At 34.6% G+C, this 26995-nt stretch overlaps 1 protein-coding gene across 6 annotated transcripts; it reads right to left on the bottom strand.

Moving 5' to 3' along the window:
* Positions 1-428: 428 nt before the first annotated feature.
* LOC142351934 (uncharacterized) lies at positions 429-25949 on the bottom strand. 6 transcript variants are annotated; one of them, XM_075404203.1, is made up of 4 exons: positions 18329-18842; positions 14887-14999; positions 4434-4811; positions 432-1614 (listed from the first exon to the last, which is right to left on the bottom strand). In XM_075404203.1, the coding sequence occupies exons 3-4, from the start codon at positions 4626-4628 to the stop codon at positions 559-561; spliced, it is 1251 nt and encodes a 416-aa protein (XP_075260318.1). In that variant the 5' UTR covers positions 4629-4811; positions 14887-14999; positions 18329-18842; the 3' UTR covers positions 432-558. The 6 variants fall into 6 exon arrangements, with proteins under 6 accessions (XP_075260315.1, XP_075260316.1, XP_075260318.1 ...); XM_075404201.1 differs by lacking the exons at positions 14887-14999; positions 18329-18842 and adding an exon at positions 22285-22870 and having other exon boundaries at positions 431-1614; XM_075404205.1 differs by lacking the exons at positions 14887-14999; positions 18329-18842 and adding an exon at positions 25109-25949.
* Positions 25950-26995: the final 1046 nt, after the last annotated feature.

Genomic DNA, 26995 nt, shown 5'->3' with positions numbered 1-26995 from the left:
AATTTTTGGAGTCGTACGTGTCCTATCAATGCAAAGTTTTTGCCTGACCGTTTGAGACAGGAATTCATTATGTCAAGGGTTTCTTGGTTTTGGGAGATAAGGACGCCGCCGCCCAATTTTACCCCCCCGTCCCCTTTCCCTTCTTGTAATTTGCAGCTGTTTGTAACCAAAGCCAACACCTGCTTTTTCTTCGAGTGTTCCTCCGACCACAGTCTTGAAATATCTAATCCCTGAATTAGATATTTCACGCTTGGCGGGATTTTTGATGATATCACTCATTTTTTCATGAATGCCTAATATTGTTCGGCCAGTATTGAATGATGAAAAAGTGCAATTTCACAATATTGATCGTTCCTTCTTGAAGGTGCTGGGAATGATTATTTTTTTTGACGGAGTGGAACCACAAAATGAAAAGGTTACATTAAGGTCACTCACTCAGTCTATAATTTAATTACATGTTGATTTGTGATATCAGAACATTGAATTAACTGAAATGTAATTGCTAAATGCTAAAAATTTGAAATAAATTTAGAAATTTAGGAAATACTGCTATTTAAATTAAACATCAATTATTTGGGCTTCCTTGATGACTTCTTCAACTTTTTTGTTCTCCTTATCGTCTTTTTTCTGCTCCTGGTCGGTATCATTCTGTTTATCGATAATTTCGTTGTCGTTTGTATCTAAATCTGTACTGTGTATGTTTGATGTTTTCATGCCTTCTAATTGTTCTAATAAAGGTGCATGACTTTCTACCTCCTTGTTCAAATTATCCTTCATACTTGCTAATAACTTCATTTCATCTTCGGTAATTACTTCGGACAGGTTTAAATACACATTTGGACTCGTAAGTTGCTCGGTTATTTCAACGACGTGTTTTTCGGTGTAAATTCCGAGAAAGGAGTAAAGTCGGCAGAAATATAGAATGTAGTTGAAAAATGATATGCAGCTTTTGACCAAATCGCCCAGAGAACTTTTAGCTTTTATAGGCATGCTTTCATTAAAGCACTCAAGCAGGTATCGAATCTGTTTAAACGTCTCTGTTTTGTTCAAAATATCAACACTAGTGCTTAGTTCGTTCATTTTGCATAGGGTTATTAAGACGTACAGGCTATCCCAGTAATTGCTTTCCTTACGTTCTAAACAGTCTTGAAACAGGGAAAATGTCAGCGCTTTTACAGAAGGGTCGTCGAAGACCTCAGCGTGACTCTTTAAAGATAGTCTATCTTCTTCTGATATTATACTGTAGGAATCCATGTTACAGCTACTTTCGAAAACTGTGCTTTTTACAATACGCGTATGCTGCTGAGACTTTTTCTTCGACTTCTTTTTCTGATTCGGGTTCAAGTTGCTATCTGATAGATTTGCCTCGAATAAATTGTGGGTTTCCATGGCAACCGATGTTGATGATTTCTTGTGAGGTTCCGGGGTGTCATTTCCAAGGTTACCGATGAAAACTGATGTCCGAGTTGTGATTTTGTGGAATATGCTTTTTCGTTTTTCCAGGTGAGCGGTGGGCGATGGTGTTGGGGAAGCGGATTTGCTGGAATTTTGCGGTGGAACATCGAGCCTGATATCGAGAGCAGATCGCTTGGCTGCTTTTGGTGACTTCAGATCCTAAAATATGCAATATAAAAAAAGACTAATCGTTCCGACCCTCTTGAGGGGGGAGGAACTATTTACTCAAATGGGTTTTTTTTGTTCAGTCAATTTTGGCCGATCGATATATTCACCGTAGAGAGTTCAGACTGGTATCATTAGAAAGCTTGTCCAGCGTAGAATATCGAAGTAAAAAGATTATTTCGATTTTTGTTTTTTACAGGGAGTTATCGAGGTTTAAACTTTTGAGAAAATAGATTGAATTCCGTTCATTTTATTCACATTTTGCGGAATTTTCGCCAATTTTCCACTAAAATTTCGCCAATTTTGCTAAAATTTGTTAAAATTTTATAAGAAAGTGTTTATTGATTTTATTGTTAAGGACAAAAAAATATTCTCGGCTGTTTTTATTTAATTTTGTCAAAAATTCTGTCTAAATATTTCAAAGTTCAGAGTTCTTCATCAAAAACAGCACGAAATAAGTTTCTTTAGTCCACTTTGAATAAATTTGCAGGAAGTACACACCCAAACACCACTAACACAATCTTTGTAGACTCAAAAGGGGCTATTTCTACTTTGACTTCCGTCGCGAGTGCTCCGTAACTTTAGTCGTTGATTATCAAAAACGCGGCATCAATTTTTGATTTTTTAACCAACAGAATATCTATATCTGTAACACTCGAAAAAATTAGTTTTCTTAATGGACGAACAGCATTAGCAGGGCTAGTTTTGGACTAATCTTGGTTTGTTACGATCCAAAAATAATTGGGATTGTAATCAGGGATTGTAATTGGGGTTGTAAAAAAATCGATCTTTTTTATATTTATTAAATAAAAGAAAATTTTTTACAATACGCGTATGCTGTTGAGACTTTTTCTTCGATTTCTTTCTCTGATTCGGGTTCAAGTTGCTATCTGATAGATTTGCCTCGAATAAATTGTGGGTTTCCATGGCAACCGATGTTGATGATTTCTTGTGAGGTTCCGGGGTGTCATTTCCAAGGTTACGTTCCAAAAATAATTGGGATTGTAATCAGGGATTAAGATTGGGGTTGTAAAAAAATCGATCTTTATTATATTAATTAAATAAAAGAAAATTTTGAATCAAAGCTCACTATTGATAGGTACAATTGACTTCCTAAATAGCTCCAAATTAGTTTGTCTAATTCATTACTCGATAGCTTATGGTCGTTTTGACTTAAAATTATTTGGTTTTTTAAATAAATAATGGCTTATTGAATTTTGCCTCCATTTTTATCTTAATTTGGTCAACTTGTAGATTAGTGTCAGCAATGAAAGAATGCTTCTTCTTTCTGCTGCATTCCAGTCCAATCTTTGTTGAGGTTTTACGCCTTAAGTTATGGTTTTCTTGCTTTGGTACTACTAGATTTACAATTTTCTTTTATTTTTAGGTATTTGCCCATTTTTAACTTTTCCTAAATTTGTCACTTTATCACGCTATTGACAGTTCATATATCACATTATTGGCGTTCAAAATAGAGCACAGTTGATATTTTTATTGTCCTTAAAGATATAGATTTAGGTTTTAACGGCTTCGACACTACTTTCTCCAAGATTTTAATTGAATTTTTAACTTTTTACTTTGTCTTTTTAGTCGTATGAAATTTTATGTACAAGGACACGGTTTCATTGGACTTTCATGGAAAAATAGATGAGCCGATATTCTGATATTAGTAGATAGCTGATTGCTTTCATGACTTTGAAAACAATTTTTTTCCAAAATAGAAAAACGCGTTTTAACTTCACAATTTTGATTCTTTGGTTTTCTGTTTGTTAACTAGTCTCGTTCTACAGGCCAAATATGACATTATTGTTGCCCAGGAAAGCTGCCAAAAGGGATTGGGGGAGCAGCTGGGTGGGCATTTCAGGTTTGAGGTTTTGAAGGTACTCTATTCAAACACAGTTAAGCCCCGGTTGAAGGAATTAATGGCGCTGTTTTTGTCGACACATATGATGAAAGTGATGCATCAAGTTTTTTGGATGTTTTATTGTTTTTGTTTGTTCAATTGTTTCAACTGGGAAAATCGAATATTAAATTAATATTGAACTACAATTAAATTTTCTTAAAAAATTTTATATATGATTTATTGAATATGATTAAATATAAAATAAGTGAACAATATTGAATATCTCCGGGTCCTCTCCTTCGATTTTTTGTTTTTTTTTCAGTGTCTTTCAAGGAAAATTTCTCAGTATCGACATTTTTTAACGATTAGTTTTGTAATACTTTTCTCTTATTTCAGATCTTGAAAAAGTCTTACAATGCTTTTTACCATTTTTCATGTAGATGTTATTATCCAGTAATTAAGAAAAGAACAAGTCATCGTCAATCTTTCATGATGTTTTGAATGAAGAAACAACCTGTGAACGTTTTTGTTGTTCTTTTGCCTGAATTTTATTCGCTGCCATTAATTGAAATACTCTTTTGTTGCGATTAATTATTGTTTAAAAGTTCTTATTCGCCCTCCTTTTAATTACTTAAAATTTTGAAAAACTTTGCTCAACTGAATCACATCCCAACAACAAGCCCAAATACTATTATTTCAGAGCATCATTACGTATACAGATTCTAGTCTATACCATCCAGCATGTAATTTGCTCCGCCTTCTATTTTATATTTTCCTTTTAGGCTGTTTCCAGTTTCGATCTTTTTGTTGACAAAACTTTGGGGACTGTTTTCAACTGAAATGTTACTACCTGCTTTTATATTCTCACCATTTCTCTCTGTTTTTGTAAGTTTATCATTACCCCGCTGTGACAGTTTTTTAAATCAAAAATTGTTGTTTTTGGTGGTGCCATAAAATGATAAAATCAAACCTCTTCGTTTCCACTGTGACAATGGAGTGTCAAATCACACAGACTAGCATTAGTGTACGCTCTCGGCTTCATAATTGTGCAATCATCATTGCAATCTTTGTGATGAATCACATCCTCACACATCAGGTACAATCTCCTTGCTTTCTCACTAATCCCAATTCCATCGTTCTTAAGCATATCTGTAATATCATCCATCTTCTGTCGTCTTATTAGCTGGTTCTTGGACAGAATCCGAGGTGCGAATACAAAACTGTGTCTGTCTTGCAAACTTCGTTGCCCGACTGAAAGTCGTTTCTGAGCCGGGTTTATTTTGGGTTTGAACTGGTTGTCGTCGTCGTCATCAACACTTTCGTCGTCCTCTCGTGAATTTTCTCGGATCTGGAATGAAGAATCAAATAATGACATGCGACTACTCGTCCGCTCTTTGCTACCCAGAGCCGAGAAGTAATGGTTTGTTTGCCATGCGGTAGGACTCGAAGAAGCTAAGCTACGCCGACGCCGGAACTGGTCGGGCGTGAGGAACGAATTGCGCCGTTCGGTTCTGAGCGTCTCCTCAGATTTTTCGTGCATTGGTAAGTTATTATGCGATGGTAAAAATGGTAATGTATGCGAAGAAAATGCAGAGCTTATACTAGTGCTAAACCTTCTGACTTTATTGCTGGGTTTACTTTTGTTATTTGATTTGTCTACTTTCAACTGTTTGAGATCCATTTTTGATGGATTTTCGGGTTCTAATTAGAATTTATTAGGTTAGCTGAGGTATGCGTATTATAAATGCGAGGTAGTGGTGATTATGCATGCAAAATTGAACGTAATGAGATATCGCAATTTGTAATAGGGTTTATGTTGACATTAAACAGAAACGATTTCTTGTGACGATAAGATAAAACAATAGACGATGTCAAAGGCAATCAGCGAATAGAGAACCCGATTGTAGAAAGGGCGCATCGATAAAGGTAACGAAAAGATCTTTGAAGGTGAATGGATTTGCGGGTAGCGAAACAAATCAGGTCTTCTTCATTAGTTTGGCCGCCTTTTAAGGAATAATAGTTGACTAAATGTTACCGATTTTGCAATAAAGCTTACTTTGAAAACAGTAAATTTGATCAAAGCTGCAAGGAGGTTACCGTTTTCATTTATGATAATTTGGCGCGCTCTTTATATCGTAAAAAGGAGTATTTTGTGTCTTTTGTTTGAGATTTTCAGTCGGTAAAGTGTTTTTCAAGAGCGGTAAGTTTAGATGATTAAGAGCGAATTGTTATTGAGACTAATATACCTTAAAAGTCTTTGTTTTCTGGTCGAATGAAAATGCGATGGATTTACAACGTCTGTTTTTTTGGTTGCTTTTGAACTTGGTTAACTTGGTTTATAAAAATTCAAAAAGATCATCCATTTATGCAAAAGAGAGAAAGAGAAGAGGTAAATGGGGCCCTTTGTTCACTCGAGGTGAATTATTTTCAAGTCCAATTCAGGTGGTAATGGGTTGCCTCTTTTGCTTTTGATGTCGTGACCTCTATGCTCGTAAAGTATTTTTGGGAGCAAAATAAATGGTTTTCGAAGGGTTAATCGCTTTAAATTCAGCACTTTTCTGAAGATTTTAACAATTTTACTAAACCGAATCGGTCTCAATAGTTTGTAATTTGCGTCGTAATTTTAATGATATTTTTGGGCGGGGTTATATTGGGTGTTACTTATGGCAGAGCTTAAAATATTTTTTAAGAAACACGTTAACATCTATTGGCAGCTTTGAAATAACGCTAAAAACGAAGTTAAGTTTCTGACTTTTGAAAACATTGTAGACAATTAAAAAAAAACTAGAAAATTTATGATGTCAGAATTGATTGATAACTTCCTTATTTAAGCGAATTCAAATGTTGCGAATTACAGACTGTGGCGCAACTATTAGTAATATTTGTGAAAACTTGAATAATGACAGCAGTTCCTAAAACATAATCAGTTAAGAAGTTATTTCAGATATGATGTAGAGTGAAGGTTATTATTGACAGGTGGGCTTAATTGTTCTGTGAGTAACTCGGGTAAACATAAGATTACTAAAACGGGCTACTGTTCTAAACCTCGAAAGAAGTGAACTAAAAGTCAAGTTAAACAGAAGAGTTAAATAAATATAAGTAAGAATAGTTTCTTGACGGTTTCTGTAACAGGCCATTTTGACATTTGCGAAATGTATTTTTTAAAGAACCCAGCTTTTAATGGCTAATTAATTCTCATTTTAAAAATAAAATTTCCGCTGCTTAAAATTCATGATTTAGTGTTTTTTAGAAGAGCTGAGAATTTTTATAGTTGTTTTTTATTTTCTGAGAAAATATAATTAGTTCGTGATCAAATTGCTTATCGGAAGAAAATATGCGCGTTTTGCACTTATTTATGGTCGATGAAAAAGCGAAACAAAAATCAATCTTTTTGCGTATTTGATATTTCTTTGAAGGCGTCTTTTTTGCGCTCGAATGGCATAAATTGCCGTATTTCAATATAGTCGCCACAAAATCTCAAACTTATTTCCGCTTCGGGAGGTAAGTCAATCAAGGAAAAGAGGGAAACTATATTAACAATATTTTCAGCCGTCTTTTGTTCCAATATGCCCAACTGTTTATCAATTTTTACGTCACGAACTGTTCATCATTTTGATTGACACAAACTGCATTTAATTAAGTTTCACTTTTTTTGTTCACTAATAAGTGGATTTTTATTTCCTGTTTAAAAAGCAGTTTTGCGTGAATAAACAAATATAAGAGTGATGTTAAAAAAGTTCATAACGTTGTTTTAAAACTGATGCTTAAATGGAAAGACAAGTGGGATGGAAAAATGAAAAGTTAATAATCACAGACGCATAACTTGAAACATCGCTGAATCTATAAATGTTGTTTTATAGCTTAATATTTCAATAAGCTTTTAAATCGTCTAAACCGGATACTGGATATATATTACAATATTTTAAATTTTTGCTGCTTGCTTCGGGTAAAAAAAATCAAATTTATTCGTAATGCTAACTAGTCATAAAGAGACAAAATAAAAGAAGGTTCTTTTTTATAAACCGCTCTGTAGTACGTCAATTTTGACAGATACGCAATTTATCATAAAAAATTTGATACTTTCCGCTCGGGCCAATTTGCATTGACGTAATCAGTTTAATACTGCTCAGATCAAAAAGCGAACAATATTGCTTAAATTAGAAATAGTTTAGAGCGGCAAGTGGAGCGTGTAAAAGTATGTTAAAAATAGCAGATAATTAAACCGACTTTACCTCAAGTTGAAAATGGAATTGAGAAAGCTCTTGGGAAATTGCGGTGTTGTTGTTATTTGATAAATTTAACAAATGTTTTTCAGTGCACTCGATCATTCTTAGAATTGAACATGAACAGTTAGTTATGACTGCTATTTTTATCTATTTTCTGATAATTATAACTGGCATTTGTTGAACTGAAATTAGAATTTGTGTTTAGCTCAAAATTGGTTCATACAGGTCGTTAATGCTTTGTACATGATGACGTAATTGGAAACTGCTTCCATAAAATTTTAGCTTCTTACTAACTAAAAGTACGTTTTAAAGTCTGCAACTTCTGCATTTCAGAGCAACATGCTTGAGGTGAAAAAGCACGTTTTAGGTAATTCGTAAGTGCATGTTTAGGGGGATATTGAATACTATGTTATTTTAATAGTTGTAAAAGAAATCAGTCTTTTAGAATTGGACTGAAATCTGATTAGGTTGATTAATCAAAGTAATTTAAGTGCGCTGCAAGATGGAAACTTTTTGATTTTTTGGGTAGCAAAACCTAGAGACTCGGTTTTACCCTACCATGAGTTTAATTTGTTGGTTTTGTTGTGATCTATTTTTATAGAATTACAATGACACAAATAGAATTATTTGTGGCGTGATAGCCGAGAGGTAAGGTGTGTGATTCACACGCCAATGATTGAGAGTTCAATCTCCTGCCTCCGTGAAGCTGTCTGTGTAAGGATGAGCTATTACTTAACCATAGCGTCAGGTTGACCATAGCCTGACCAATGTTGGCTGCAATGATGGTACCACGTGAAAGTTTCAGACGCAAAAAAGTGGCCATAGTCACCAAAAAAGAGAGCAATGATGCTCATAATAAGAACAGTCTGAAATGTGGGGAATAATAAGAAAGGGCAGCTGAGAACAGGCTACTGTAGCCCTAATGCTGTTCCTGTAGCCCTAATGCAACGCTGTAAATTTGTAAGTTGCAAAGGGGTAAGTGCAAAAAAAATCCCAGTTAATTTTGATCCGCTATCTTACAAACTATTCAGAAGCCCCTGTGCCGAAACTCTGCTCCAATGATTTCATTTAGACTAGTTTTAACGGGGATGGGTCACAAATTAAATTAAATTAACAATTTCTAGAGCATTGCGAACGGCAATGCAGACGAGGAGGCCAAACGAGAACCATTGCACTCTTCGAATGACACCCAGGTTACTATGCATTATCCTCGAGATACAAAATAATTTTAAGATAACAAAAAAGGAAAATACAGAATTAGACTGTGTTATCTTAAATGGTAATATTATTATGAAATAAGTTTAATATATAACACCTTCTTTATTATCACAACGTATGGGGTTTGTTTGCAGTGCGTTACAATCCAGGTGGCTGCTTCATATACCTTTGAAGAAATTTGCAAAAATTGTACAAACCAAATGATGAAAGTTGTGACAAAATTGAAACTTTTTACAAGTCTGATCTATACTTTCCAAAACCAAAAAAGGGTTCCTCCCGCCATATAACTACAACGGGCATCCACATACTATATGAATGTATCGTATTGATCGGGAGGTGTCATCGTCTCAAGTTTGTCAAGTTTTTTGTTCTACCCTACAAACTGATCTGGGATATGTTAGGAGCAACAACCCTAAATTACAAAAAGCTAATTTTGAAGTCGGAGAACGAATTTCAGCGCAAATGGAATATTACATGACAAACCAAATGATGAAAGAATACGTAACTTGTGTAGAGGCACATTTTTATGTGTTATATAGTGTCAAAACGTTTTTAAAAAAATTGACAGATTTTTTTTAGAGAATTTACTGAAATTACCGAATCTCACAAATACTTGAAACGAGTTATATCTCAGATACGTATATGTCATTATTGAAGACGAGATGAAAAGCTAAGAAGAATTTATTTCGAATATAAATAGAAATATTTTGAGTGCGAAAACATGCCACTAGTTAATTTTAATTGATAGGGGAACGGCTTTGCCAATTCTTCAGGACAAAGTTGACTGTTTTCTGGCTCTGCTTTACCTAAAATTGGCTAATTTTGTGCCTGAATTTTTAACAAATGATCATACCGAACAGTCTAACAACCCTTGACGTTGGAAATGAAGTGAAATCATTACCGTACCTGGGTTAAGACAAAAGCAAATCAGCAAAGTTGGTGTAAGTTAATTAAAGTTTGTATAAAATTGAACGAAGCTTGTGCAAAATAAGTATAATTTTCAGAAAACACCAAATTTTGATGTTTGCAAATTTTAAAAATCTCCATGTAATTTTATTATGATGTTTTGCTCCTAATATGTTGTGAGTTGGTCATTGTTAATCGACTTTAGTAAAATTTCTGATATTACAAGATTCATGCTATTGAAAGATTTCTTGCATCATCTGATAAATTTGATATTTATGATTTAGTATTACCTCGGAAGTTTAAGTTGTCGCTCTCATTTAGATCAGTTCTGGTTGATATGCTGCTTTCGTCTTATTTCGATAAGATTTTTTCTTTCACTATTAAAAAATATTTCGAGCAATCTGGTGCTCTGATTTTTTTGAAAACAAAACTAGTTTCAACTCTGAAGCTCTGATTCTGTGCAATAATCATTCTATTTCTCAGTTTTCGCAAGTGAATATGCACGCATATTGAACAGGCTTACGGATTTAAAATTAGAAGGATTCTTGGGACTTGAAATTTTGAAACCTAGACTTGCAAAAAGACTAATTTCGAATTGAAAATAAGGTAGGTTATCATAACTATGCTCATCTACACATTTGGTCAACAGCTTTTCTTAGTATCAGCAGTGCATTTCGTTTCTCATGTGAATTAGTTCTCTCCCTCGCTCTCTCTCTCATGCAATTTGTTCTCGTTCTCCCTACTGTATTCAGGTGATTGGGGTAATGATAAACATTGGATTTTCTGGATTTAGACAACAACTGAAGTTCTCAGACCTTCATCTGGTAAAAACTCAATGATCAATAATAGTTGTAATCAAGTATCTTAAAATTTCTGCTTTCCTTTAGTGAACTCGTAGTTTCTCTAATGTTCAGTGCTAAGAGTATTTCATGTTGCGGGATAGAAGCAGTGCAGCTGAACCGCGAATGATAACTGCTGAGAGTGACTATGCCAGCCTGTCCAGAGTAATGTAAAATTCCTCCGGTGGATAGCTTTTGCTGTGTGTAACAGTGGCTATTCGTTTTTGAGAAATTAAAGACGAAGCGCCTCACACTTGAGCCTCAGACAAAGCGCCTCCGACTGTCAATGGCATGAACCTAATAACAAGCTGAGAACATATTTGCTCATCCACTCTTTAATTGCGATAATCAGCTGCTTCAATGATTTAAGCTGACTTCTCAGATCCACATTGGTTATTTTTTGAGCGCAGAGATGGGGTTCCTGTAACAAAAAGGGCTGCACAACGGTTTGACGTTCATGATGGCAGAAATTGTCAACCGGTGCCAATTTTAATCAGCAATGAGGTTTTGTTTTTCCGCTAGTAGAGCTATCGCCACTGCTGGTTGAAAATTCTTTGGTGTCTTGCAATGGCCTCACGTCCACGGAAGTTCAAAATAGACTCTTTTTCTCATATGCCGGTACGCTAGCTGTAAATTCCATAAGATTAGGAGTCAAATGCAGATCTAGAGCAGGTATGGGAGCTGCAATTAATCATGAGCCTGATTGGGAAAAATATGTGACGCAAGTCTAGCTTTTTCTTCCTAATGGTTTCTGGTCTTCTTGCAAGTCCAAATATTTTTTGAGATCAAGCTTTCTCGGATTTTCTTCTGATTAAATGATAATAACCCAATAAAGTAAAGCTCTTTGGTTGATTCTCATGTGATTTTTTTCCAAATCGCTTGACGACAGGATCGGTCACAAGTAAGCAGCTTTGTTTTGATGGTCAGATTGTCTGACTCCTGAACCTGACAGACATATTGGGATACATTCCTGCTGCCGAGCGTGGTTGGAAGTTACTTTTCGAGAAATTGATCCAAAATCTCTTTTGTAGTAACCAAAAAGTTTCACTATGGCAGTAACCGGCATTTCAAAGCTATCGCCCCATATGTGCCTCATCTCATCATCAGTGGATGGCCAATATGTGCGCATTTGCAACTTCACAGTTGCCGTTTCTTCAAAAGAGGCCCCTTTCAGGCCCGTCATTGATGTTTGGAACAATTTATTTAGTCTGATTCTGTCCTGTCAACAGAGCATTCATTTGCGTGCGAGGTATGTTGTGAGTTTGGTTGTTGTGTTGATTTTTTAAAATCACCGGCCGAAGCGACAAAGTGAATAGTAATGGACCCAAAGCATAGGCTTATCGAACACCCGATTCAATCCGCGCAGTGTTGTGGTGGTAAGTTAGGGGTAAGTGCTGACAGTAACCAAAAATTATGAATGCTGCTATGCCAGGAGTATATTTCTCGACAGCCGACAAAAGAATTTGGTCTCCTGGTTATTTTTTTCTGAAACTTTTGTTTACTGTCAAAAGACGCATATGAATATCTGCTACTGTTTTACTTGAAACGTACCGTTTTTATATGAGTAAAATGACTTTTCTCATTCTCCTGAAATTCTTATCTTTACAAGTCTTAACGCCAAAGTGAATTGTTTGAATAGGCACCAATAAGAAAATACCAAGACTTTCGGACGGCTATGTTTTTAAAAATTCAGCTAAATTGTTTCGAACCTCACATTTTTCAAATTTTTTTAATCCTATGCACAGTTGCCCGTTTGGTTTTTTTCCGATGATGAGTTAGAATAGACTCAAAATAGTGATTTTTACGCTAAATATCAGGCGATGTTATTTTCGTGAAAACAATTGTGTATTCTGGCACAACTTTTTCTTAAATAGTTTAAATGGTTTTAAAAATAGCTTTACAAAAAATAAATTTTAGTTTCTACGCAGAAAATTGTTCCAGGGAACACAATTGGGCTTTGTTTTTTTTGTTTTATGGCGCTGAAGGAACTTCTTCAGTAAATTCACTGTGAACGAAGTGAATGAAAACTTGTAATGTTAAAAATTCATAACAATAAGCTTGTAAATGAATTTGATTGAGCAAAGATTTGTGCGCGCAGTAAACATTTTTAAGAACTTAATGCTGCAAATAACCATGAATTAACTACAACTTGACTAGTCTGTATTTTTCAAAAGGTTTGACTATTTGTCTGAGATCTTCTGCGTGACTGTCAAAAGAAGTCTGTCCTTTCCATGCGTGATTCTTGTAAAATGCAATCTGTTGGAATTGATGAATGGAAGCACTCGTGTACTTTGATTAAATCCGCAACTAGATTAATAATCTTTTTGGTTTATTTTTAAACCAGTACATTTTTAACTCGAGGGTTCAAGTTTGCCAATCAGAAATGTGTTCATTGAGAACGGAAAATAAGGGTGATTATGTTCAGTAACATATAAAGGTTTACTAGTAAAACCGTTCACCATTTTACTTATATACTAAAATTTTGACGGTTCTTTTTTAATATAATGGCAAAGAATTATTGAAGATCGTAGTTATTACAGTTTTCGCTTTTCAACCGTTTCATTTTTCTCTAATATTTCAAGCCATATTCTGAACGGATATGCAGTAGTGCAAAAACGAATTGGTTGAAGCCCTAATTAGACATAGCAAGCCTTCTCTTTCCTTCAGGTTCTGCTCAAGAGATAAAAAGGTACAATGGGGGAACTTATTTCCCCCAATTTTTTTCATTCATGCAGGGTATAATTAGGCTAATAAGTTAAAGTGTTTTCAGTTGTAAAGTGGAATCAAAATGTTTTGTTATTAATTGTATCACGTGACCTTCTGGTTTTAGCAGAAAAAATGCTCGTCGTTTGTATGGTTCTTTCCATCAATTTGACTAAATTATTTTGCTTCAAAAAATGGCTGTCTGTCGTTTGATGGTTGAACCTAATAGGGAAGCGTACAAAAAGATCCGTTTTGTTTTCAAGTTTTCCATCAAAATTATTAAATGCTCGCTCCCCTTAAAAATTTGCGTTGAAATTCGTAATTGTTGAAATAAAATTGACAACCAGCTTCATGGAGCTACAAAAGGCTTTTACTTTTTTTTACGTTGCGTAGACAAGAAGTGAAAATTTGACTGAAGAAAAAAGTTGCCTCGCATATTTATTCCCCCATTTCTGAAAAAAAAAGAATTATTGTAACAATAAATGAGGCAATGGAAATAAATGGCGGATGAATGTACTAGAAACTGAAATTTTTGACGTCTTAATAGGTTTGAGATAGTGCCTGTGTGTTATTATTTATTCATAAAGTACTCCCTGGGATAGTTTCCTCCTGCGAGGGAGCTGCAAGTTCTAGGCCGGTAATTGGGAAACGTTTTTCTAAATTCACAAATATAAAAAATTTAATGAGATATGGTTATGAATACACTGCTAGGGTTTTTGTCTGGTAATCGCCTCAAATAACATGCTATGCAATTTATCCTTTGGAGATGTCTGCTTAAAGGAAGAATGATTTGATGTCAATTAGTGACAGACGTAACAGACACCCCCCATTGCGTTCACGTCTTTCATAGAAATGGGCGATTTTAAATGTGATCGAGAAAAAAATACCCAACGCTTAATTATTAAGCAAAGATATTGTCTAAATGTATGAAGCTTCTTGTTCGTCGGTTATTCTGCACATATAAGTGAAATCTTGCAGCCCGAGGGTTAAAATTTACCAGTTGCAAATTGCACAAATTGTTTTGATTTTTAAGGTTCTTGATGTTATATGTTGGTTATAAATTTACAGATAAGTCACCCCTTTTTTAATCCTGTGTGGATAACCCAAAGTACAGTTTTTGTTTGAAAATGAAGTTTGGCAATGTTAGCGGTCGAAAACTAAATTGATGCCTTCTTAGTAGATGAATAATTTATGCAGAATTGATGGTTTTCATTCTATAGGACATGATGCTGTTGGTTAGTAACGAGACGAATGCATTATATTATCATTTTATTTAACCTTGATCATTTCATAACCTCATAGCCTCAGTATATTTGCTGTTGATGATCAAAATTTCAGAGCTAAATTAAAAATTATCAATGGAAATGAAATCTGAGCAGAGACGGTTATATATATTATTAAGACTAAGACAATAATTATTTATAATATTTGTACCTGTACGACTGTTATGAACATAGAAATGTAATACCCCCACTACCCCCTCTCTGTTTTGTAGTCTAGACCCGATCGACAGTAAACAAACAAAGCTTACCTTGTTCTGTAATATCTTCTTTGTGCTTCACATAATCAATAACAAACGTAAATTGCCACCAGGTCCATGCGATGTCTCAAAGGAACTAAATCTATTTGTACATCGTCTCTGACCTTCAAAAATACTCAACAACTTCGATCTCTAATGTCAAATGGATAAAAATGGTTTATTTTTAAGTCTTTTTGGTAATTTCTCTTGGGCTTAAGATTAAGTTTACGCGTCAGATTGTAGGAAAGATGAAGGCAGAAATTGATTAATTGTGACATGTAGGTCTGTGCATATTACGGAAGTAGGTCTTTTAGGCTCCATCGATAGTATGACGCTGGAACGGTCTGAGATCAACTTGAAAAAAGTAAATTTTACCACCAATTTTAGATATATTTCATGCGTGTACATGTGAATTACGCAACGTAAATACAAAGTGCACCATAGTACAATAGGACTTTAGCTGAATTTCGATATGCGGTGTAAGTTTTTTTTTATATTTCACTCCGTATATTGCTGAATGAATAAAAATGTCTGTATATATTACGGTGGTTGAGGATTTGTATGGAGCTAAAGAATCAATTACTGTTCATTGTTCCTCCTAGCAATTTATCCCTGTACTCCGCTGGGAAAAATGATTCCTACCACAAGGAATATTAAGCAAGTCAAACTGCGATATTTGAAAGATGCAAGTCGCGTTTCTATCCGTTATTGAAGTTTGTATCTTGCTAATGAGAAGTAAATCACCACTAGCTGTTTTATGCCGCTTAGTGTCTCAAAATGTCAGAATGGTCGATAATTTGATGTTTATTCGTTTAATAGGTCAAACTTTTGTTACCAATATTGTTTTGCAGACTTGTAACTCTATGCAAACTTTTGAGCTGAATAGTTATAAAATTGAACTAAGTTGGAAATAATTTGAATGCTTTTCATAACTCATTAAACGGATAAATTATAACATATAACTGAGTAAAATTTTAATTGATTGTGATCTTATGAACGTGCTTGATATTTCTGAAGTAGAAAAAAACTAATTCATTCGAACAAAAAATCTAATTTGTGGTAATTAGTATATTGTGATTTAAAATATTCTGGTACGCACGTTTACTTTTAATGTACATAGTTTTTGTGGGTGAATATAGGTATCGATACCCAGCCATTCTATTTCTACACCCATTAAGCGTTTTAATTTTTGCTTTTTCGCTGCTGTATTTTTTTTCGTAGTACCTGCTGTAATACCTTTTTGACGAGGTATGCGATTATATTACATTATTTGCTCTGACCTAATTGTTTTAACTTTTGCTTTCGTAGTAATAGAGCTTATAAGTTTTGATTCCGAAATAATTGAACTTTTTGTTCGGCTATTTTTAGAGATCAAGACTTGCGTAACCGGCCCTTTGTAACATTTACGATGTCCGAGATAGAGTGTGATTCTATCGGTGAAGTGACTCGTTAGATTGCTTGTTTTATGTATAAAAACAAGGTGTTCAAAAATTAAGCGTTACCGACTCAAAATTTTGGGCCAGTTTGACTATTCGGGCTATTTGGACAATAAATAAAAACTTTCCGTTCAAATTTTTTGACACTTTACTGGTGTTTCGGTAGATGGTTTAAAGATAAGTACGAGCAAAGTTTGAAGCAATTATTGTAAACGTGTATTTGTCTTTCTTATGCAAAATTTTTGCTTGAACGTTTTGTTCTAGAACATTCTATCGATTTCAATTCTCGGGTGACTTTTTCACCCTTGACTTTTCGATTTTTGTGTGAACTAAATTGCTATCCTTCAAATATCAATTCTAATACTAAAACAAAAGCGATTGTAAGATTAGTTAACACAAGGAGCTGCTAGCCGGGTAGTTAAAGTGTATTTCTCCGTGGTTAGGGGTTTGCACCCTTCCTTGGTCTCAAGTTTTGCTCACATAAAAATATTACCTTTCTTCTGTACCCTCTGAATTAATTGGCCCCGCTTGTCGTTCAAGAGCACTTTGTCCGACTTTAGTCGGTTTGTTTTTTGCGCCCATTCAAGTCACACTTTTGGTAGTTTTTCTGTTTTTGGTCTATTTGCTGTTTTTGATCTATTGAGAGACCAGAAATATGTCGCCTTAGCCATCCATAGCCAAACATTTGTTAGTTTTTGACAAAGAGGCTCTAAACTAAGAAAACTACTAAATATAAGAAATCCATGTTCTTATATTTAGGTTTTTGCCATTTGCACAGACAAAATCTTGTATAACAGACGAATTAAGTACTTTGTAGCAGATTGTGTAAATAAGTTCAAAACGAGAAAATCTTGTTAAACTCTGGTTTTGTATTCATACGTCAACTGGACAAGCCTTATTTGACAACTTTACGACTTTGAGTTTTTGTTGTCGCAGTGCTATTCTTTGGCGTTGTTAAAACTTCAAAAATGATGTTTGCTGTTATAAAATGAACATAGTTTCATTATAATGCGATATGAAAAGAACTGGTTTGCTTCTTGATTTTTTTATTTTGATATTTTTATGAGCTGAGTAGATTTAGTCGGTTAGTGCGATCACTTTCAGTTGTCAAACTTTAATGAAGTTTCGCTTCATGTTTCGCACAAGTTGGGCATTCTAATGATGTCTTTTCTGGCTTATTTGCTGTTTTGTTTTGTAATTTTATTGGTTTCTTCAACCATATGTTTTCAGCAGTTCCTAATTTTTTAGCGGATACTTAACTGCAAAATGACTTTTTTGACTTTTTTCGTAATTTACTAAAGCAAAAAACAATAATGTGCACTAAATTGATGAACGAAATTGTATACTGCAGCAGTTTTTTGTTGCGACTTTTTGTGCTCTCGGTATAAAATATGTTTTCCTCATTGCTTCATGATTATCTGTTTTTTTTAAAAAAAAAGATATGCCATAAATCATTTTGAAACTGTTACTTGCCTTGGAAATACGTTTTTTCATCGCTGTTCAATTTTCAGTGATCAACTTTCAGGTTTTTGATAAAGTTACATTTTGTTTTCAATCATGTAAATTTTGTTTTGGCAAACTTGTATCTTTCAAGTATGTTTGAGTAATCGAAGAATTTTGAAAATATATTCTTTTCAGAGATGCCTCAAGATCATTTTTGTTGCAGTTTTTTGGGAAATGTGAGCTAAATTTAGCTGCTAATCAAATAAATCAAAGAAGATGATCTAGCTGCAAATCAATGTTCTCCAAAGGTTGTGCGTTTGAATGATATTTATATGATAAAGTCACCAACTCTTTTTGCGTTTTTTCTTTCGATGAATGAAGCAGCGCATGTATGATCTTATCTAAACTTCGGTGCAAAATTTTTGTCTACGAGAAACATTTCGGTATATTGACATGAAGAATTAAATAATTGAACTTCAGGGGATTTCAAATTGTCTTATTTTTTCGTCAAATCAAGTGATCTTATTTATTTCTACACGGCTTAGCTTCGATTTCAGTGTTATTTTTTAACGTACCTCTAAGCAGATTTGATGAGGAGATTAGTAAATAAGACAGGAAAAGTAAGGAGATAAATAAGGTTGTTTCCGTCTTGTCAATGTGGGGGCATTTTAGCTGATTCTTTTGGTTTATTTTTATATTCTCTTTGGAAACTTGAACTGAATAATGTTTCAATTTTTCTTCGCATTTATTGACATGTTTTGTTTCAAAATTCTGTAAATAATAAGGTTAGATCAGAACAAAGAGTCGAAGATCAGTCTTGTGCGTCAAAAACTAAAATTTGAGACTGATAATTTCCAAATCTGCGCTGAATTGTTTTAATTGTCCGATTTTGTGAGTCATGGGACAAATGGAATGCGAATATTGCCGACTAAAATTTCGAAAAATTCGAGCTTTGCTCATAACTTATGCATAACTTAAGAATAACAAAACCGACGAATTCGCCTCAAAGTTTGGGCGAGGTCTGAACACATTGCACGTATGGGAGTTATTATGTAACAGTTTGATATACTATGTACTGAATGAAGTGACGAAACAATTGATCAAACAAGGCTTGATTGTACTTCAATCGAATTATAAAATCGGCATGCTTTGCATTAGTAATCTAGCAAGCAAAGTATTGCAATTTGTTTTAGAACGTAGATCTTGTTGTTGCTGTTGTTGTCATTATGATACAAATTATGTTCTGTGATTGTTGAGAAGTTTCATTGTGATCGTTTCTCTCTTTAGAGAGCAAAGCTTTGTGTATGAATATTTTAAATTTATCGGTAAAGGAATTAACAAGTGATTTTTTGATTTCCTAGTTTCATATCAAGTTTCCGCTAACGTTATGATGGAAAATTGAAAAGACGGCGCTTTAATATCCCATACGTCTGTTTTGTGATGTTTCAGTCATATTTGGGGTAATGGTAACATTTTTCTCAAGACTTTTGTTTCACATTCTGCAATATTCACATTCCATTTCTCTCATGACTCGTCAGATCAGACATTTCAAATAATTCAGGTCTGATTTGAAATATTCTGTCGAAACTATAGATGTTTAATAGCCGCACAGCGATAGCTGAGGCTATTATTGGCCTTCTCTTGGTTTTTTTTTTATTTCGTCGTCATGATTTTTGTTACGACCATATGACGTCACAGCCATTTTTTGTTCATTCGTTCATGCAATTTCAACTGAATTGCATGTGTGACGTCATTTTTTGCTCTTAGTGGAGCGAGTTTTTTTGTTCATGCGCGTGATTAAATTTTTGGTCACACTTGACTTACCTCACTCTCAAAAATGACTTCCTCACTTTGAAATTGACTTTTATTCACTTTAATTCAAAGAGATAAGGTCGAATGGGTGTGTATCACTCTAAATGAAGGTTATTCGAGATCAGCTAATAGAGGCAGCAATAACTTATACAGATTTTTAATCAAAATATAACAGATCAGCCTTCAATGAAAAGACGAATTTTTTTTGGTCTGTCTTTTTTACTGTTTTTTTAGACTGCCGATCTATGAATCTATTGCGGCTATTTTCTGGCAATCTGCCAGCTATGTTTTTATTGACAATCTATATTCGGCTATAGAAAGTATCTATGATAGTTTGATACGATTTGTTGCTTTTTACGAGAAAAGTTTGCTTGACTAATATTTGAATAGCAACATGAGGTAATTAATACTTTATATTTAATACGTTATTTTTGGTTTTATTTGACTGAAAATTCTAGACAGATGAAGTTTTTAATTGCTCTTGAACGCAGTTCATAGCAATTATTGTAAACGTCTGTGTCTTTTTTTAATGCAAAATTTTCGCTTGACGGTTTTGACTTTTCGAGTGACTTTTACGCCCTTGACTTTTTGCATTTCGCGTGATCTAAAATTCTCTCGCAATCACAATTTCAGGCAGCTGAACTCAATTGGCGGCAATTTAATACTAAAAGTCAAATAAAAAGTGCGCCGAAACTGGTGTCATTTTTTTTTTACTTTAAATCTTAATAGTGGTATATGTTAACCTCTAATATGGTTATTTGAAGCCCACTATAGAACTTCTTAGTCCCATTTAGGCTACCCCTCCCCCCCGACTGAAGCAGGCTGCAATTGATTAGAGTTCCCACTAGTCGTTCAAGAGCAATTCTTCCGACGTTTAGCCGATTATGTTTTTTAATGCTTCCGATTTAAATTGTATGCATTTCTAGTCACAACTGTCATTGGTCCACATTATATTTTTGAATTCATCACATTTGATTTATGCTTTCGTATGTGTTTAATCATTTTAGCAGAATCTTCAATTATTAGCAGAATTTTTCTACGACCTAGCTCTGTCAGCTTTAAATTGGTTAGACGCCGTTTTCTGTCTTTTGACAAATAGTTAAAAAAATGTTTTATGTACTTTTTTCAAATAGCAAATGTGCAACAATAAGTTTTCCCTTTGTTTTCCTGATGTTTGTTTCATATTTTGAACTAAGATCTATAATCGGTATATTTATATCTAACGACACCTGAGTAAAATTTTTGACATTCTTTCTGCCACAATTTCTAAAAGAAGCGACTGTTTTCGTAATTGCTGCTTCGAAATTACTATAAATTTTAAATTGGATTTAGATCGAGACTATTTGGTAACCATTCCAATATCTCCCGCTCCTTATCTTCAGAAAAATTTATGACAATCTTTGATATATGCGCAGGAGCTTCATATTGTTGAAAAAATAAGGTTTTGATAATGTTATTTTCTTTGCAATTTTTCAAACTTTTCGAGGCAATTTTTCTGGTTGGAATTTCTAACAAGCATTTAACGCCCATCTGATTGTATTGTATCCCAAATCATAGTTGATCGCTTGTCTCTACTCGAGTTTCTTGTGCTTATTGTCAAAAAATCTCATTCTATTTTTTCGAAGAACTCACACAATTCCTGTACTGGAGATCACCCGAGACTGTTAATATTGTTATCGTTCGTATGGATGCCTTGTACCAGATCTGGATTTAAGTCTGAGCTGCTTTTGTTTTCTCTTCATTAAAATTGGACATTTGGAATTGCAACAGCGTTGCAAACAGCAGAATAAAAATTTGGCCTAAAGATCTTTTTAATGTTAAGCGGAGAAAACACAAATCAAACCTCGTTTAAAACTTCAAAAATTCACGCTTCACACAAACCAACGTTTTGAACAAAAATAACGCTTACAGAGCACGAATAGAGCACCTGGTAACATAGTATATATTATTGAGCTATCTACGACTCATTCAGAAATTTAACTTTGACGCATGAAAAGGTTGCATGGAAAACGAAAACCAAAACATATGTTTGCTGTTTTGTCAATATATAATTTCTGATTTAAACGGTTTTTTTGCCCTACTAGCAAATATACTTATAAAAGTGTTCGAGAAAGGCTGTGCAAAATATGAGAGAGGATAAGTTCAGGATTTTTAATGCGCTCTGGCTTTGTACAAATGACTGTTTGACCCTCCAATCTTCATAGTTTCTGCGGTTTTGAATAATTCTTTTGATTGCGTTTACAAAATTGCCAGACAGATTTATTCGAGAATTAAAATATACCTCATCTATGACAGCAAAAAAAAACAAACCGTACGCTATTTTATCATTTGTAGCGCCTTTTTCTATTGTTTGTAGTCCCAATGAAAATGTGTGGCAGCCGCACTTTGAATGTGAACGGATCGAGCAATTAAAAAGGTTTCGTCTTTTGGACCTTAAAAACTATCCTTGAGCATTTAGAAAAAGTAGTTAATCCTTTTTAGTGTTTCTAGTGTTTAGCTCTAAGTTCCTTTTGATCTCACAGGTGGGATGATCTCAAATTCGCTGGCAGATTTTTTCAGAAGATGGTTCCGCTAAAATTCTGTTTGATGCGGAAAAGATTTCAAAAAGTGAAAGTTGACCAGTGTTTTTGGTGTTTTTGTCACTGTAATTGAAGAGCTATAAGAACTTAATTACAAAAATTTTGCTTTAAGGGTAATACCTTTGAGGTTAAATCCTTACCTGAACTGAGGGTGCTGGACTAAGTTTCCGTTCCGCCAAAAGAGATTTGGATCTCTGTTTCATCATCGCTTTCGATTCCATACTGACGACTTGATAGTATGAAGTAACTTATTTCTAATCCAAACTCAATTTAATAATTTTACTGCCACTAGTACTAGTAGACCACTCTCCGCGGTGAAATGGTCAAAACTCTCAAATTGGTTTGTATGCTGAAGGTATATTAATCTAACGGAGATGTATGTGTTGCTATAGAAAAGGGGGGTTCAATCACCAATTGTCGGTAGGCTCTTGTGGTTATTGGAGATGTTTAATTTAATATTTGCTGATGGATGCTCTAACAATAACTGGGGTGAATTTCCATTCTTTTCCAGCCACTGATGCGACCAAGTACCAAGGGGTCGCTATGTTTGCTAATTGATTGTATTGTGTATGTGTATGTATCTATATATGGATATACACGCACGTGTTAGGGTAACTCGAAATCCAATTTGAACAGAATTGAAAAACACTAAGACTATTTCACGTAGCTGCTACTAGAATATTTAATCAACTAGAACACATCGCTGGATATAATTTTGTTCTTTCTATATGTCTATGTCTCGCTATCTTCGCAAAGTGAAATGCGTATTTAAAAATGTGTGTTGCAGTGACATTTGCAAAAAAAGTGCGTAGTAGTCGTTTGATCAAAGCATTTGTCGATTTTTTATTTGATTTCAAGTCTGCAACTTTTTTGGTGCACTTTGTAAAGTGTGTCACATACTTGTGTGTACTCCAAGTGACCTTGGCAGTGCGCTGATTTTACCAAGAGATAACATTTTGTAAGTCGTGCGTTTAATTTCACTTCTGTACGGGAGGGATTTAAATACGGGAATAGAAATCCAATATTCCGCGCTGCGAATTTCCTGCAATTGGATGTAGGAAAATGCGTATCTTTTTAGCAAACGCTTTAAAATTTTTTTCTTCTTGAACAGCTGAGAAAATTAGAAAATCACATTAAGTGTCATTACAGCAAACACTTGATATTACTTACTCTTCTCAGAAAATAAACTCTTGTCAATCAATTTTATCAAGACCTGCCGCAAAAACCGTATCACTAAAGACATCATTATAATAAATAGGTAGCGCAATTTTTTTCTTCCACAAAATTCCTTCCCCTAAAAAGGTAGCCGTTCAGCTCCTCCTATGTATTAGTACAAAAATTGATTGTAGTCAGCATCACAAACAAAAGTGAAGCAAAATTAAGAATTTCAAAGATGTGGCTCATTGTCGACAACGAATGCAAGGAGGAGTGAGTGGTTAGTTGTTGCGAGTTAGATATCCATATCTAAGCATACTTCCCTCAGTTTTCCAGGTAACTTCCAAGTGGATTTCCAAGTAGCTTCAGATTGAAAAAAAAACTTTGCAATTATTTTTCAGTCCCATATTTTTATTCAATTTAGATTGCCAGTGATTTTTTGCTGTAAGTGTTTTGATTTGATTTGATTTCTAATTTCCTCTAAGGGAGGGTGTAAAAAAGTTTACTCCACGAAAAATAACTCTCAGTCTGATTCTAACTGGAATAAAACTCGGAAATAAAACACGGAAAATTCCACGGATATGAACAGCAAACCTTTGCACGCTTCGGTCGTGATAGTTTGTTCGTTTGTAATACTTTCATGTCAGTTCCCACAGGCTGCTACGGTATGACCATAGCCCGTGAGGCATGATAAATGCGCTAAATACGCAGCTCTCTAACAGTCAGGTTGTTTTTTTCATAGAGTTTCTCGCCGAACCCGTCGGACAGCCACCGGGATTTTGACTTAATTTCAATTGCTTTGCTTAATTTTTTGTTCCGACCCAACTCAGTGTTGGGAGAACAATATGCTCCACTGTTTATTCGACCACTCAAATTTGGTAGATTGATATACTTATTGTACCCCTTTGTATCCTTCTGCAGAGTTGTGAGTGTATCTTAACAGAGCCCATTAAGGTTAGAATAAGTAACAAGAGTTTTTTTGTCAAATTTCGTCTTTTTCCAGGAATTATCGTGATTGAAGTTTTTGTGAACATTGGCCGATTCCCACTATTTTTGTTTACTTTTTGAACCTCTGCTGAAAATTTGTTTTATTTTGCTAAAGAAATTACTATGTGCTCATTGACAATAATGCGTTCATTTTTTAAATGATACAGTACGGTTGAATCTTTTCGTTCTTTTTTTTGCAAAAATTTGACCGGGTTTTCCGTCGAGTTACCTTTTTGTAAGCAGCGGTGTGCTGATGTATCTTCTCCAGAAAAAGACGGTTATCTTGTAAGTCTCTTGCAATTTCTTACAAGGTAAACGTCTTCTTCATAAGACGGTTATCTTGTAAGAGTCTTGCTAAATAACCGTCTTAAGAAAGATCTTGCAAGATAACCGTTGAAATTGGACGAGGGTATTTTGTTTTTTCTTGGAATTTAGAATTTCTCGAGTTGAAAATAATCTGGATTTTCTTTCAAGTAGTTATTTTCATGGAAAATTTACAACCTTACATTACAATCTGAATGAGAAACAATTACCCACGTTTCCGTTATTTAAAAAGTTACTTTTTTGGTTCTCACTTTCTGCTGTTATGAAGCTGTAATTTTCCACTTCAACTCAGCCTGATCTTCAGCATGATCATTTTGAGTTTTTTTCTGCAAGTTTCCGCTGTTAATTTTGCAGTTTTCAGATTTTCTAATGAAATTACGACCGTAATTAGTGACCCAAATATTTCTGCAATCTAATCTGCATTTTTATCAAAAATTTTTAAACCAGCAGAGTTGTGAAGGTCGTATTTAATCGAAGTTGAAAAGATAGAAAACATACTTGCTTTTCCCCATATCCATTGTTACCAGTCAACTGGATTGATGTAAATTGACGGATTCAATAATTGAGGTTATCGTTAGGCTGAGGTAATGTTTAAAAAGTCAGTAAGTTAAGATATTTCCAATACGGTTAAATAAAATTTGTCGTCTTTTTCATCGAATTAACTCTTCAATCTTGTAATTTCTTTCGGGCCAATAATTTTGTCAGTTGCCAATTTGGCGCTCGTAAATATTGAATGCTTTTTTATCTTGACAGTTTTAATTTAAAGTCGAATTCGAACTTGTGATTGTCTTGAATTATTGCAATACATTGCCAATATGAGTTAAGTGAATTGAAAAGCAGAATGAATTTTTCCCAAAAAGTGAATTTTTGCTCAAAGTGTTCATTAGTTGGCTGTAGAAGGAATGCGAGGCTTTTTTAGTTGTTTTAGTTGGAATTTGGTTGTTTGTTAATTGGAAAAAGTGGGAGTGAGCATTGTGGGCGAGGATAATTTGGTTACCTTTTTCAGAGATGTGTAGTTTTCCTACTGGTAATGAAAGTAAAAAGTATTTCTACTAATTCAAGTCGACATCTTATATATAAACATTGTGTGTGGGTGGGTGATTCTTTAAGGGTGACTAATGGACAGGTAGATTGGTGTGAAATAAAGTGGCTGATGAATCTGGTGAATAAATTATCGGTGAAAAGTTACGAGGAGGCTTATGGTGTGAGGAACTGGAGAAGTTGTTGAACAAATACTAAATACTAGTTTTCACTTTAGAGGTCAAAATCGTGCCTGGCACTTTTTTCAATTGTATTCATGTCGGTTGCTTTTACTGGGGGAAAGGATTTGTATTGTAGTGTGGTATCTCATCATTTTTATTGAAACTTATCATACTTCAAGGTCAATCGATCAGGAGGGGGGGGGGGGGGGGGGGTTGGTTGGTGGATTTTTTATGTCAAATCTGGCATATTTTTAATGAAGGAGAGGTGATGATGAGGAGGGAGGGCGGGGAAAATGGGGTTATGGGTGGGAAGCTTAATCGTATTCTGGGCCAGGTAGGCTGGGCTTCGACTTCAGATAGATAGAAGAGATGGTCAAAAGGTTTAAATAATATGATGGGACAAGAAATCATTGATCAAGGGTTCCAATTAACTAGTTTATTGATGTTAAGAAGAAAGAAAGAACGCTCATAGCCCCAGGGTAAGGCTCTGTGATCAAAATGTAGAGCTAATATCGTATTGAAGCTGAAATGACTTACTAATTGTCGCGTCACTTTGCGAGAAAAATTTTGAAAAAGTAGAAATAATTTGCTTACAATTGTTCTCAATTTCCTTCAAATTTATATAGGTGCAATTTTTGTTGGGAAAGAGAGAGCTTTTCAATTTCCATGCTAACAGTATTGGATAAATCTATGCTCTTTTTAGCGTCTTGAAAAATCAACTTATCGATTTCTTACCCCCAAATATCAAATACACCATAAAGTGTAAACAAACAAACAGGAGTGTTATAAATCGTGAAAATTGCCAGGGCTCAATTTGGGGCTTTTTTAGAATCAAGGCTATATTTCATCACAATCCGGAGAGTGACCTGATGCAAATGAAGTGAGTGTGAGCTTGATTGTAGTTTGAAGTGGGCTAAATCAAGTGTGCATTCAACAACTGACAGCCTAATGACAATTTGCCTCCGTTAGGGTCCTCTGAGGGAGAGCTGGCTGAAAATGGGGAAGCTTGAGGGGGGGGGGGGTATTCTGGTATCGTGAATTGTGTGATGGGTTTATAGTATTTCTTATGTGGTTAAAGTGGGTATAGATGAAAAGTTGGAGAGCGGCGGCTTGTCCATGTTTATATCTGGCTAATGAGGTCGCAACGCCCTTCATCAGACAAATATGTAGAATAAACACTTGG

Source organism: Convolutriloba macropyga, chromosome 13, assembly GCF_964194025.1.
Source record: "Convolutriloba macropyga chromosome 13, txConMacr16.3, whole genome shotgun sequence".
NCBI lineage: Eukaryota > Metazoa > Xenacoelomorpha > Acoela > Convolutidae > Convolutriloba > Convolutriloba macropyga.
This window is presented reverse-complemented; position numbering and strand designations above follow the sequence as displayed.

Bases quoted from the DNA above. Each gene is read 5' to 3' on its own strand.
- LOC142351934 (XM_075404200.1), bottom strand. From the start codon at position 5,144: ATGGATCTCAAACAGTTGAAAGTAGACAAATCAAATAACAAAAGTAAA. The intron at 1,615-4,433 runs GTTTGATTTTAT...TGCATATTTTAG, and splicing joins GTCACAGTGGAAACGAAGAG to GATCTGAAGTCACCAAAAGC.